This window comes from Carcharhinus amblyrhynchos, chromosome 6 (assembly GCF_965287045.1).
Source record: "Carcharhinus amblyrhynchos chromosome 6, sCarAmb.v2.hapA, whole genome shotgun sequence".
NCBI lineage: Eukaryota > Metazoa > Chordata > Chondrichthyes > Carcharhiniformes > Carcharhinidae > Carcharhinus > Carcharhinus amblyrhynchos.
In genome coordinates, this window is record NC_137329.1 from 62,693,985 (window position 1) to 62,708,945 (window position 14,961).

Sequence of the window (14,961 nt, forward strand, 5' to 3'; positions counted from 1 at the left end):
CTCAGCTCCACTGTACCTGGCCTTGACTCCAGTTGGGACAATTTGAGGCAGCTTCTCCCAGGGGAGCATTGCAAAGAGTCTCCCTTGATCACAGAATTCTTCAATGACACTCAAAAGCCACTTCAGTATGCAATGTTGACTGTTAAATGGATCGAGTGTGGTGGGCTGTGTTAACAATGCTTTCTCGGAGATGTGAAGGGACTGTCAGTGGGTGGGATACTGAATACTAGAGGATGCTCACTTGAGCTGCTGCTGTATTCTCATGGTACATAGCCTGGATGGCACTGAGCTGGGGCCAGTGGAGCTAAATGAGGGAGTGTGATGTGTAAAGCAATCAGCAGTCTGAGAGAGGGGACCTGAAGGAATGAAGTTGTATTAGTGCAGCGTGAGAGATGGTGTTCCCCTCTGCACAAGCCTGCTGCTCTCTCTCTGACTGGCTGGCAGGGCTCTGGTTATGATTGGCTGGGAGGCAGCTGTGGTTAATGACAATGAAGCAATGATTGGAGAGAGAGAGAGAGCAGGAGGAGAAGGTGCTGAGCAGGCAATATGGAAAGGCATTTCTACACACACACAGGAAGGAGCTAGCATTTTGACACAGACAGGAGGGGAGCTGCTTTACTCTGGAGTGGATGATTCGGCTCTGGCTTGCTCTGGACTGGGGGAATAGTTATTTGAAGTGAGGCTTTGCTGGAAGTGAAGGAAGATCACAGTGTGCAGCCCCGGAGGTATTCAGAGCGCAGGCAGTGCTGGACTCTGACAGGCATGAGGCTGTAGCTGGGTGAACTATGTGAGAGTCCTGCTCCTGCTGAAGAGTGTTCTCCAAGTGACAGTCACTTCTCACCCGGAGAGGGATTCCTGACCGTTCCCCCTCTCCTTCCGAGAGCATGCTGATGTGCAGGAAGCTTTCTCTTGTTTAAAAAGATCCCCCAGAAGAAGTGTTTGGAAGATGAATAGATCGGACAGTGATGAATCTGCCTACCACCGCAGCCCATCCCTAGACAGTAAAGACTACTCTGCGGCACACGGCGCCTTTCGGCGTTACAGCAGCATGTATGGTGGGCAGTTTGAAGCCAACTCCTCTTTCTTTGGCTTACACACTAACCCGGGTCCGAAAGCCAGCAAAGCAGAGTATACCTCCCCAAAGGGCAGTAAATATGTGGTCTTTTACCTGGATCTCTCCTTTATATTCCTTCTAGAATTGAAGAGATGCAGTATGGCCCAGAACTGCCTGCAGTGTCTCAAATACCTCATGTTCATCTTTAACCTCTTCTTCTGGGTAAGTGCCGCTTGCCTTTTCCAATACTTCCTGCCTACTTGTTAGCCGCATTTTATCTCATCTCAGCCTCACATCAGTATCTCAGTTCAGCGATACTTCCCTTTTAGCCCAGGCTTGGCTCCTAAATGCCGAGGGAACCGTTAATGCTCCCAGCCTGGCAGCCCGGGTAACTTTGGAACAAGTCAGCCCATGTGAGATTCATCCTATTTCCGTTCCAGGAGAGGCTGCTGACAGAGATGGAGTTTAGTTGCAGGTGGGACATTGCAAGTTCCTGTCAACATCCCCAAACTGTCCCAGAGATACAGCTTACCTGCTGTGTCTGAGCAAGTCTCTTCACTTCTTCGCAAGGGCAATTCTGGTCACATGTAATCTTCCAGCAGAGGGCGACGATAACAGACTGGGAGGCAGAGTGCCTCTCCTCGTTAGCTGAGCGTTTAGTTATTTAACCCCCCTCCAGAGGGCTATGTATGTGGACTGAGTTAATTATCTAATTCACTTCTCTGTTTCTAAACTGACAATTCCACTCCTCAGCACTCATCTTCTCTCTCCTGTTTCATCAGAGTAGTCTTGTTGCCTCTGAGACACAAAGTTCTCGGTTCAAGCCTCACTCTGGAGACATGTGCATAAAAATCAAAGTTGACATTTCAGTGCAACAAGGAGAGAGTGCTGCAGTGTCAGAGATGTCTTCCAAATTTTAGGTGTCTTAGGTGTATATCAAATAATCCCACAGCATTATCTCAAAGAGAAGTGAGCAGTTATCCCCAGTGTCCAGACTATATTTATCTTTAAATCAGTATCACAAAACACAGAATATTTGATCATTGTCACATTTTCCCATTTGTGGGAGATTGCTGTGTATAAATTGTCATCTGTGTTTCCAACATTACAACAAAGACTACACTTCTAAAAGTACTTCGTTGGCTGTACATTCCAGTGCTCATGAAAGTTACTATATAAATGCAAGCTTCCTTCTTCTTGAAACATTATAACTGATTTGCATTATAACTGACAGTGTCACAGTGTCTAGATTCCAGCCTCTGAAATTTGGAAAGGCAATTTCTCCCCTTCATCAATATTCTCAGGATCAAATATTGAAATATCTTTTAAAGTTAGCTAGAATCACTCATCACAGCTGCTAACTTTGTAGCATGGTCTTTGCCATGGTAACTTGTCAAAGTGCCAGAGAAGCATTTGTTTCAGAAACTATCACAGTGGAAATGTGCATCTTTGCATGTGAAAGTCAGAATTAGAAATGTATTTTTTATACAAGTATCATTATGGAAAGATTTATCCTGACGTTGAGATGAAATTGTGCAACAGCATTTGTTTATATGGAGATGTACTGCAGGAATTTTACATACAAGCACTAGTGTGGGACTGTGTATCTTCATGCGGAGGTAACACTGTGGCACTGTATTACATGGATGACACATGGGTGTCAGTATGGGATTGTCCATGTTTATGTTTGTGTGTCAGTGTACAATTATAATTGTAGTGACACCATTGTTGAACACTGAGTGTTACCTGCAGATATTGTGGTGCTTTGTATCAGAGTGTGGTGCCATTTTTGTATCCGTTTGGGACTCCAAATGTTTATGAGGACAGTCTGCTCCTTGGGACTATTTACAAGATGTCATTGTGTCTTTACCATAATGATTTACCCTGGGTCAGTGGATGGTGCAATGTGTCCAGTGTATTTGTCTAATGGTTACTCTAGTTGTCACTTCTTGTTTTCAGCTCTCATTAATGCCTAGCAGTGAAACTATTGAGAAAGTAGAGCTTTTTGTGTTAGCCTTTCCCACTAGTATCATCTACTCATCAGCCAGCCCTCTATATACCCCCCGTGGTGATGTAGATAAACTGCGTATCTCATGGACCCAGGCTGAAATGCAGGGGGCACAGGTAGCATGGTTGGCGAATGCATGCCATATGGATCCACCAATGTGTGGTTATGCCCTGGTGCCCACAGACTCCCAGCTGTGGATAAATAGCCCCACAGTCTTATGGATGTCTCAGGAACAACGAAAGTTGAGTAAGTGAACCCTGACAGAAAATCAAGAGTGGATTCCTGTAGGCACTAACCTGCCAAATTTCTGGTAGCTTTATACTGTGCCCTGGAGAAGATAGTTCAACTTTGTGGTTTACATTGGCACAGACAGGAAGAAATGTTACCTGTTAGAAGCTCCTGTCTGATTGGCACGAGCGCCAAGGCTAATCCTGAAGGTGTGAGACATCATTGCATCTGATTGGATATCTATTCCCTGTCTCAGGTGGGGCAGTCCCAGTCAGTTAGGTGCTGACTGGGACTGTCTTTACTGTCTTCTTGGAGTTTAGCAATTTATCTTTTGACAGACAGACACTAATCTATAACCTGGCGAGACAAACCCAACAAGGAAGATACCAGTCTTTCACAACCCAAACTAGAACGTAAGGGCCATGTGGCTTGGAATATTTTGGTCACCGCTGTGGGTTGTTTGGAAAACACACACACTAAGAAGTTAGTAGTTTGCTTTCTGCAAGTGTCTCTGGCCATTTTTGGGGGCATTGCTCAGCCCTAAGCTCCTTCTGGTGTTAGCAATGGTTTCTTTGGCAGCACTTCCAATTCAGAATATTGTGGGTTCCAGTCCCTCTCTGGAAGTCTTGGTGTCGTACTGTTGGGAATACTGCTCCGTAACTTTTGATGTGATGTTTCAGTTGAAGGTAAAAGATTTCACATCATTATTTCAAAGAAGAGTTCTGAGTTCCTGTGTACTCCTTAATCAATGTCACTAAAACAGATTATTGCTGATCAGTATTGTATGGTCTGGTCTTTTAGTTCCTAGATGTTGTTAATAAAAACATCTTAAGCTGGGAAGGATCATAAACTCTTGATGTTTAAAATCTTTGCCATGCAGTCTGATTTAATAGAAGGACTGGATTGAACTGGTTCTGTTCTACTTCACATGAAACCATGAAATGTCACCCCCTGGAGCACTTACACACAATTAGTTCCTAGCAATTTACAAGTATTTACAGATAATGCAACAATATAAAACATCCCTCTTTCATTAAAACGTAATGCTCCTATCATGTAGTAGTTCCAGTCATTAACTTTAAGAAGATTATCAATTGACATTTGGAAATTAACTGAATGCCCTTGAGTCTTCCATCTCTTTGACTCTTTCCAGTATTTCTTTTAGTTCTGTTGGAGCTTTATATGGGATTAATCATTGGTTTCATTGCTGGCTCTGGGGTGATGTGATACTCAAAACCTTTGAAGCATTCCAAAAGTCTCATTGAAACACTGTGTACATTTCCTCTTGTTTCTGATCAGAGGGGCTTTTCAGTCAGTTTAATACTCTCTTCAACCCTTAGTGTCATTTCCTGCACCTCATGGTGTATGGAGATGAGCTGGAACTCTTCATACTCATCTGTTTCAGAGACATTGAGCACACAGTTAACATCTTTTCTGTCCTGCATTCCTCTGAATTGGCTTCATCAAAATTTTCAGGTATTATCTTCCAGTATAGTCTAAGTGGAGTGTTCCAGTATCATTCTTCATGTTCAGATTTATTGTGACTGTTACGTTCCTCTCTCCCTGATCTGAATGGGATTGGTGAATTTCCATTCTTTGGGAGCTGTCACATCCAGTGGCTCCTATTTATTGTGTTTGTAGACACACCGTCATTTTCCAGGGTGTGGATGTTTTGGTTATGATTTAGTTGTGTTGCACCAACTCTGGTTTCCTATCTATCAGCATCTCCTTTTGTTCTGCACAACCTTTCCCAATAATTGGCCTTTATACAAGTTCTGCTAATTGATCCATGTGCAGGACATGTTTTCATTTTTGGACTGTTCACTAAGTTTCTTCTCTGGCACTGACGTGGGTCAGTATTCCCAATCTGCACTAAGTTAGTTTTAAATTTACTCACAGATACTTGCTGCTACTATGCTATGTTCTCATTGTCTTTTAGTTCCCAGATATTGTTAATAATCACACTTTAAGCTTGGAAAGATCAAAAGTATCTCTGCCATGCAGTCTGACTGAATAGAGACTGGATTGAACTGGTCCTGTTCCACCTCACATGAGTGTTGAATGCCACTGTAAAACATGCCCCCAGAACATTTCTACATGAACATTAGTTCTTAGCTAATTACAGATATTCACAGTTAATACAACAATGCATAGTATTGCTGAAGTGGGAGGCTGCTGTGCAGAAATTGGTTGCTTTCTGCATTACAACACTTATTCCGAAGTGTTTGGCTGTAAAACCTTTCAGGAGTTCAAAAAACTGAAATATACATCTAAGTCTTGCGATCTTTATTCCTCTTGCTACTTGAGAGAGTACCAGGTAGCTACTGTGGAGAGGATTTGGGGTAAGAACAACAGAAAGCACAGATTGAAGGGAGAGACTTCATGATGAATAGCATCTGAATGCTGAGTAGCATTACACTGCAATTTTGGGCTGTGCCATTGATTCAAATTACTTTCAGGCTTAGACTTAGAATATCATGTTGTCCAAGGATCATTAAAATTTATCTTGCTGCTTGTCAGTTTTCTGAGTGGGTATTGCCCAGAGTATCCTCGGCATGTTTCACACACTTGAGTTAACTGTAAGAATCGTTGACCAATGTCAGCCTCTGTCCTTCAGCAGGCAGGTAGTGAGCTGGCTCATTAACAATTCCCCCTCTACCCAAGCAGGAAGCAGCTGATGAATTTCCATCCAGCAAAGGCTGTTGCTCTCTAATCCATGCATACCTCTCCTGCCAGTCACTGAGCTCCCACTCTGATTAATAAGCAGAAAGTGCACTTGTTTAAATGAAAGGATCTGACAAATGTAATTACCCAGAGATATGAAAGAAGGGCAAGATTGCTTTTATTGTGTCAGGGAATTGTACACTGGCTCCTGCCTTTCAATCTGAAATGGAGCTCTCAAATCCACCCTATTTCTCTATTTGGAATTCCGGAGAGGAATAACTTTTGGAAACATGCAGGTTCTTTCCTGGCATGGTGACAGAGAATTTATTTCTGCATCAAACCATGCAAGATTCTAACTCACTTTTCATTGTCCGATAAATGGGTTAAACATGAATCCATTTTTTTCTCCGTCAAAGGTTTTTCCTGTGTTGGAATTGATCCAGCTGCATCTATATTAAACTGATACAGACACGAGGGAGTTGTATTCTGAATGTGCGGGGCCATGGGGAAGGCAGGACAGGATCATTAGGAAAACTGCTCCAACACAGAGCAATCACAGCCACAATAAATTGAATGGCTTCCTCACGCATTGTAATCATTCCATGTTTCCGTGCCATGTTGGAAGGATTTGGTGGCGCTGCATTGAATGGCCATCCACTCTAAAAGCGCAAACGAAAATCTGAAAACCCTCATTGCCAATCGGCACCCGCTCCGTATCCCCATTGCCAATCGGCACCCGCTCCGTATCCCCATTGCCAATCGGCACCCGCTCCGTATCCCCATTGCCAATCGGCACCCGCTCCGTATCCCCATTGCCAATCGGCACCCGCTCCGTATCCCCATTGCCAATCGGCACCCGCTCCGTATCCCCATTGCCAATCGGCACCCGCTCCGTATCCCCATTGCCAATCGGCACCCGCTCCGTATCCCCATTGCCAATCGGCACCCGCTCCGTATCCCCATTGCCAATCGGCACCCGCTCCGTATCCCCATTGCCAATCGGCACCCGCTCCGTATCCCCATTGCCAATCGGCACCCGCTCCGTATCCCCATTGCCAATCGGCACCCGCTCCGTATCCCCATTGCCAATCGGCACCCGCTCCGTATCCCCATTGCCAATCGGCACCCGCTCCGTATCCCCATTGCCAATCGGCACCCGCTCCGTATCCCCATTGCCAATCGGCACCCGCTCCGTATCCCCATTGCCAATCGGCACTCGCTCCGTATCCCCATTGCCAATCGGCACCCGCTCTCTCTCCCCACTCGCAATCCGCACTCACTCCGTATCCCCGCCACCAATCCGCACCCACTCTCTCTCCCCACCCCTAATCCACGCCCACTCTCTCTCCCCACTCCCAATCTCTGCAGTACCTGGTGCCCAGTTCAACAAGGGCAACAACTTACTTGTATCTAACACACTTCATCTCATCCCAAAATGCTTATGAACGATATCAGTGAAAAGATTCCTGATATTTTGACACTGAGATCAGACAGCATGATCAAATGATAGGTCAAAGAGAGAGGTTTCAAGGAACACTTTACTAATTAGGTTCACTTATACTTAGCACAACCACTTGTAGATTCTCCTCCACCCTCCTCACCAGCCTGACTTGGAAATTTATCACTGTTCCTTCATTGCCACTGAGTCAAAGTTTTGGAACTCCCTCCCTGATGGCATTGAGAGACTACTTACACCTCAGGGACTGCAGCGCTTCAAGAAAGCATCTCACAACTATCTTTGCCAAGGCATTTAGGGTTGGGAAATAATACTGGCCAGCCAGCGATGCCTACATCCCACAAAGCACTGTCTAAAAGAAAAAATATTTTTTGGGAAGTGCGTCTGCCTTGATTATTACTCAAAACATTACAGGGCAAGTTTTCCCATTCTACCCACCACAGGAATTGTAGTGGTGTGAGGGACAGATTTTGAAATGATCCATTGACCTCGGGTGGGTTTTTCTGTTTTGGGGTGTGTCTGGCTGGAAAAAACATACCCTACATGTTGTTTCACATTTGCCTACACTTAATGAACAATCCTGACTGTGCTAAGAATGACATTGTCAATGAAATAAGATTATTAATCAGGCCGTGCAATGTGGCCCACTTACTCTTGCCAAAAATGATATACATTCATCCTCTGCAGTCAAAAGGAACATGTCCAAACATTGCATCTTTTTGAATTATGCAAAAGACTGAGGGATAATAGTTCACTTGTGCATTTTTCTTGGTAAGCAATCAGAATTGAAAATCAAACTTGCCAACAAATCAGCACCCTTCATAAAGTATAAATTGTTGCTGCCTTTGAAATTTGGTATTCTTGTAACTGTCCAGATGAGTACAAAGCAAAAAACTTCGGCAGCACATCTCTTTTTTTCAATAATACTCAAAATCTGCCCTCATGCTCCAGTCTGGCCTCCATATGTCTCCAGAATCCAAGCAGTGTGGCTAACTCTGAAATAGTACCATACCTGTGGGAGAGAAACTGCTCAGCTTATCATTCTGAATAAGAATATAACAGGACTGACAGCACCAGAAACTATAACAACACATCCAGTCCAGTTAATCTTACAAAATCTTCTGCACTAATATCTGGGGATTTGTGCCAACATAGAGAGGTATGTTGCACAGACTAGTCGACAACAATGTTGTTGGTGTATAGGTGCACTTTCAGGCCAAGGGGCAGAGTTCCTGGTCTCATGCTCCACCTTGACATATTTTTTGCATTTGCCGGGATTAGGAGGGCTGGAAAATTCTGCTGGTGAGAAGGGCTGGAAAATCTCACCCAGTGTCACTGAGTGACAGCGTGTAGAGGGGAAATAGGAAGGAGCTAAGGATAGGAACAGCAGAGATAACAGTGTGGGAGCCATTGCCTCAGATTGTTCTCCTCCAGTGATCATAGCCAGACAATGTGGTCAGCTGTGTCGAAAGCTACAGATAGTTCAAGGAGAAGGAGCAGTGATAGCATATCAGTTACCATATGTCATATGTGAGTGGAACAAGAGCTCTTCAGTATGTAACCTGGCTGAAAACCTGGTTGGATGAATTCAATCATGGGATGGAATTAAGTTTGTGGAACAGAGGTCCCATCCTATCACCAGCAGAGCTACTGGGAGCCACCACATTACATTTCCCCATGAGACTACCTCAGGGCAATCAGGACTTACTTGGACAGCACTGAGCCTCCCACTTTATCAGGTACCCAATAGGATGGAAACCCTGCCCATAATGGTGGCTGGCCACTCTTTTACTGGGACCAGAACTTGCTGCCAGTAAACCATTGAGGTCTTCACCAGGGTCATTGCTGGATCCATGGAGAGAGGTAAACAGGGCAGGGTGGGGGTCTGATGTAGAGGGTGACTTCAGGAGGGTTTCCCATCCTGATGCAGGGTTCCCCAATCAAGCAGTGAGGATACTGCCAGGAGGCCGCACTCAGGCCTGACAATGTTGGATAGTTTTCAGGAGGCATGGGAGACCTGTGTGTGTGTTGTTAAATCCCAGTGGGTTCAAGAATAATTACTCTTATGTGGCTCAACAGAGTGAGCCTAATTGTCGGCAGTCGCCCTCTCCCTGCCTCTGAATACAGAACATATTTCCTCCTGAGGAAAGTGGATTTGTCTGTTAAATTCTCCTGGTACCCGCTTTTGCCATCATGCTCACCCATGAGGCTTCATTAAATTCTACCCAACAAGTTTTGGGAAGGATGAGCATGGATTTGGGAAACAAGCCACACGTTCAAGAACTCTGGGAGGAAAGGAATGGAAATTGGAATATTTAATTAAAAGAGCAAGCTGTCAAGTATCTGAGATTCACAAGGATTTGTTAACTTGGAACAGGAGATGTTAGCAATGAAAACTGAGGTGATTCTAAATATGGAAAAGACTGGGAACGAGACAAGGGAATCACAGATATATTGTGATAGAGACAGAAATACCTCACTTGGTTCACTTTACACCCCTTCTCGTAAATAAGAATATAATAAATCCGGTGTTTCACATTGGGCTGTGATAAACAAACATCCAGAAGATTGAATTTTCTCAGTGCTTGTGTCCTGCCTTCCTTTTACTCGGAAGGATAATTGATGTTGATGGGTGGAGTGGGTGAATGGGGAGGGCTGGTGAGGGGAGATAGCTGTGGTCTTTGGCAACTTAGCTTCCTCACTGTTCCTGGTGTTGTTTGAAAACAGATTGTAAAGGCAGATCCTGGCCCAGGAGTCCAGCCTGAGTGGATTGACTTGTTATCTCACTTAAAATGGTACACAGTTAGTAATATTTCCCAATTGTTCCATCTCACTATAATGCCACCCCCAAGCAGTCTTCCCATCACAGCAGTTTTCTCATCATATGGATCAACCGAAATCTAAGACCATAAGCTCCATTTTCCCGCCTCGTTCCCATAACCCTCAATGTCCTTACTGATTAGATATCTGTCTATCTCAGCCTTAAATGTACTTATCATTGCAGCCTCTTCAGCTCTCTGAGATAATGGTACAGAGGGTAGATAGAGTCGTAAAGAGTGCTTTTGGTACATTGGACTTGATAAATCAAAGTATTGAGTATAAGAGTTGGAATGTTATGATGAGGTTGTATAAGACATTGGTGAGGCTGAATTTAGAGTAATGTGTGCAGTTTTGGTCACCTAATTACAGGAAGAATATTAATAAGGTTGAAAGAGTGCAGAGAAAGTTTACAAGGATGTTACTGGGTCTTGAGAAACTGAGTTACAGAGAAAGGTTGAATAGGTTAGGACTTTATTCTCTGCAGATTTGAAGAATGAGGGGAGATTTGATAAAGGCGTATAAAATTATGACGGGTATAGATAGAGAGAATGCAAGCAGGCTTTTTCCACTGAGGCTAGGGAGAAAAAAACTAGAGGGCATGGATTAAGAGTGAAGGGGGAAAAGTTTAAAGGGAATATTGGGGGGGGGTGGGTTCTTCACACAGAGTGGTGGGAGTGTGGAATGAGCTGCCAGATGAAGTGGTAAATGTGGGCTCACTTTTAACATTTAAGAATAACTTGGACAGGAACATGGATGAGAGGGATGTGGAGGGATATGGTCCAGGTGCAGGTCAGTGGGACTAGGCCGAAAAATGGTTTGGCACAACCAAGAAGGGCCAAAAGGCCTGTTTCTGTGCTGTAATGTTCTATAGTAAAGAATTCCACAGATTCAGTATCCTCTGAGAGGAGAAATTCATCCTCATTTCTGTTTTAAATGGGCAACCTCTTACACTGATTTTATACCCTCTGGTCCAAGACTCTCTCATGTGAGGAAACATCCCCTCAACATCTACAATGTCAAGGCCCCTGAAAATCCTATTTGTCTCATTCTTCTAAACTGAAATAAGTATAGTAATTAATTGGTGGAACAAGTTTGAGGAGCTGAATGGCCTACTCCTGTTCATTCCATTGTAGAAGGTGAGGGTGTTAGCCACTAATCTGCACTCCATTCAGTGGATGTCAATTCCATCTGTACTCCATTCAGTGGGAGATCTAATTGGGCGGACAATCCTCTGCACACTGCAGACCCCATTGTGTGTGGAAAAAATGGGAATTCCTACTTACAGAGCAAGAGAGAGACCCCCATCTCCGACCCCAAGACCACCTTCCCTTCATTGCCTATGTTTGAGTTATAGAAAAACATAGGAAATGGAGCAGGAGAAGACCATTTGGCCCATCGATTCTGCTCCACCATTCAACACAATCATGGCTGATCGTGGGCTTCAACCCCACCTTCCTGCCTACTCCCGATATCCCTTAATTCTGGGAGACCAACAATCTATCTTTCCCAGATTTAAATATATTCAGAGATGGAGCATCCATAGTCTGTTGGAGTAGAGAATTCCACATATTCATAACCCTTTTCAGTGAAGAGATTTCTCCACATCAGTCTCTTATACTGGGACTGTGTCCATGTTTCAGATTCCCCAGCCCTGGGAAACAACCTCTCAGTCCAATTCCAGTACTTCAAACAAGATTCTAATAAGCTTCAATCCTGTTCATATGGCTTCATTTACACTGAAATCAGTTGTGTGACAAACTGTCCTGAAGTGAATGCTGAAAGCTTAAAGTGTAGGCTGCTGAGTGAAGCTGTGTGTTTAGCTCTGCCAATTCAGTGAAGATTTCTTTGATTCTGACTTTGAAAAGGTTTTATATCTGTTCATCTCCAAGGTATTCCATTCTGGGAAAGTATGTGTCTATTAGTCGATGTTCAGCTTCCTGAAACCCCCTGTGTTACAAAGCTCTTACAATGGTTTTCTGGTTGTATTTAAAGCTATCGTTCCTCTCAGATAAACCAACAATATTGCCAGCAGGATAGTCAGAACTCTGCTCCCTCACAGTGCGGCTAGAATGCAATGTCCCTTTAAACTTTAAGGCATGAAGAAAATTGTAGCAGAGACCCTCAGGTGGGATACCCCCTTTGGATTAACAGTTGGAAAGTAGAGCAAGGTTATAAAGCCAAATCCTCTGAGGGTGAACTGAGCAGATGATAAAAAGTGCTGTCAATGCAGAGTAATGGTCTTGTATTTTATAGAATAATTCAGAGAGGAAAGAGCTGGATAACTCTCTCATGTATAAATAAAATGAGCAGCACAGAGAGAAAGGAGATGAGTGAAGCCTATATCACCAGGAATGGACTAGACTTGGAAATTCTGCTACTCTCCCGTGTGAGTTTGGCAGATATGTGTATCGTCATGTATTCGAATTAATATCATCCACATGCTAATGGATGTTAACTTCATTAGAAACAATAGCATCCACACACAACACATATTAACTCAGTGATAAAAAACAGAATCCACACTAACACACGTTAACTCCATTAGAAACAATTAAATCCAAACACTAACACATGTTAACTCTGTTCATTATCTCCCTCACACTGATGTCACATCTCTCTTAAGTTCCCCTGGCACCTATCAATTATGATGTGAAGATGCTGGTGTTGGACTGGGGTAAGCACAGTAAGAAGTCTCTCAACACCAGGTTAAAGTCCCACAGGTTTATTTGGCAGCACAAACTTTCAGAGCACTGCCCCCTTCATCAGGTGAGTGGGAGTTGTGTTCTTAAAGGTACAAACAATGTGAGTGGAGAGAGGGTTAAGCACAGGTTGAAGAGATGTATATTGTCTCCAGCCAGAACAGTTAGTGAGATTTTGCAAGTCCAGGCAAGTCGTGGGGGTTACAGATAGTGTGACGTGAATCCAAGATCCCGGTTAAGGCCATCCTCATGTGTGCAGAACCTGGCTATTAGTTTCTGCTCAGCGATTCTGCGTTGTGTGTCATGAAGGCTGCCTTGGAGAATGCTTACCTGGAGGTCAGAGGCTGAATGCCCGTGACTGCTGAAGTGTTCCCTGACTGGGAGGGAACACACCTGCCTGGTCGAGCAGTGTCCATTCATCTGTTGTCATAGCATCTTCATGGTCTCCCCAATGTACCATGCCTCAGGACACCCTTTCATGCAGCGTACCGGGTAGACAACATTGGCCGAGTCGCAAGAGTACCTACTGTGTACCTGGTGGATGGTCGCAAGAGTATGTATTGCGTACCTGGTGGAAGACGAACATCTCGCTTAGGCCATCCCCTCGCCCCCACTTCTTGCCTTCAAACACAACCTCAAACAGACCATTGTCTGCAGCACACTACCCAGCCTTCAGGAGAACAGTGACCACGACACCACACAACCCTGCCACAGCAACCTCTGCAAGACATGCTGGATCATCGACATGGATGCCATTATCTCATGTAAGAACACCATCTTGGCTCTCTCTCCACTCACGTTGTCTGTACATTTAATACTTGATTACCTGTAAAGACTCACATTCCAACCATTATCTTGTAAATTGGTTTGTCTCTATATATGCCTTGTGTGTGAACACAATTCTCACTCACTGATGAAGGGACACTGCTCCGAAAGCTGGTGCTACCAAATAAACCTGTTAGACTTTAATCTGGTGTTGTGAGACTTCTTAGTGTACCTATCAATTAACAAGCTTCCTAACCAATGTAGCATGTTGTGTAACTTCCCTGCAATTTGGTTAGAAGTTTTTTAAATGAAATTTTATCACTAGCTCTCTGAAAGTCCCAAATAAAGCAATCCATAGAACATAGAACATTACAGTGCAGAACAGTCCCTTCGGCCCACGATGTTGCGCTGACCAGTTAAAAAAGCAATGACCCTCTATCCATGAGGAATATTTCCAAAGTCATTTGTTTGGTTTGTGGAGATTAGGTTGAAAAAATCTGAGTATATGCTGCCTGTTTTCTGTTAACCTGTATTATGTTTATCCCCCTTGAACACTTGACCAGTTCTCAGTAACTGTCCAGCTATTGGCTGGTGTTTTCCTTATTTACTGTAGAACCTCACTGGGGACTGGTGGAGGGTCTTACAACCACAGCAGCATGGGAGAGATATTTCATTGGGTTGAGAGTTTTGTTGGTTATAAATCTCTTTAATTTATGCTGATGCATTGAATTCAAAACTCTTTAGCATCTTGACAACTAATGATGTTGGACAGCAAACCATTTATCTAATAAATAGTTTGAGGAAATATTAAATCATAAACGTAACTTCAGTGAAAGCTTTACCATAATAAACAAAATACAGCAATGCTGGAATCTGAAACAAGAACAGAGAATGTTCCAGAAAAACTCAGCAGGTCTGGCAGCATCTGTAGGGAGGGATTTTTTTTTTAACATTTTGAATCCAGAATAGAGAGAGGAAGGAATGTGTTGGATATCAAATCATCACACCCAACCCTCCCATCCCCTCCATATTTCACCATCCCTTACAATCACAAAAGATGCAACACCTGTCTGTTTACCTCCTCCCTCCTCGCCATTCAAGATCCCAAACACTCCTCTCAAGTTAAGCAACATTTCACTTGCGCTTCCTTCAATTTGGTTTATTGTATTTACTGCTCCCAATCTAGTAGACTAAATGCAGACTGGGTGACCGCTTTGCAGAACACCTTCACTCAGTCCATTGGCGCAATGGTATCCTTCCTGTTGCG

At 43.9% G+C, this 14,961-nt stretch overlaps 1 protein-coding gene across 5 annotated transcripts in view; it reads left to right on the forward strand.

Annotated features, from left to right (window-relative positions):
• Window positions 1-541: 541 nt before the first annotated feature.
• Window positions 542-14,961, forward strand: part of tspan4a (tetraspanin 4a) — an 81,369-nt gene continuing 66,949 nt past the window's right edge. For 3 of the 5 annotated variants that reach the window (XM_080191631.1, XM_080191632.1, XM_080191634.1), the window contains exon 1: window positions 542-1,276. In XM_080191631.1, the coding sequence (XP_080047757.1) occupies window positions 947-1,276 (330 nt within the window). In that variant the 5' untranslated portion in view covers window positions 542-946. The remainder of the gene's footprint in view (window positions 1,277-14,961) is intronic. The other 2 variants (XM_080191633.1, XM_080191635.1) reach the window with 2 other exon arrangements.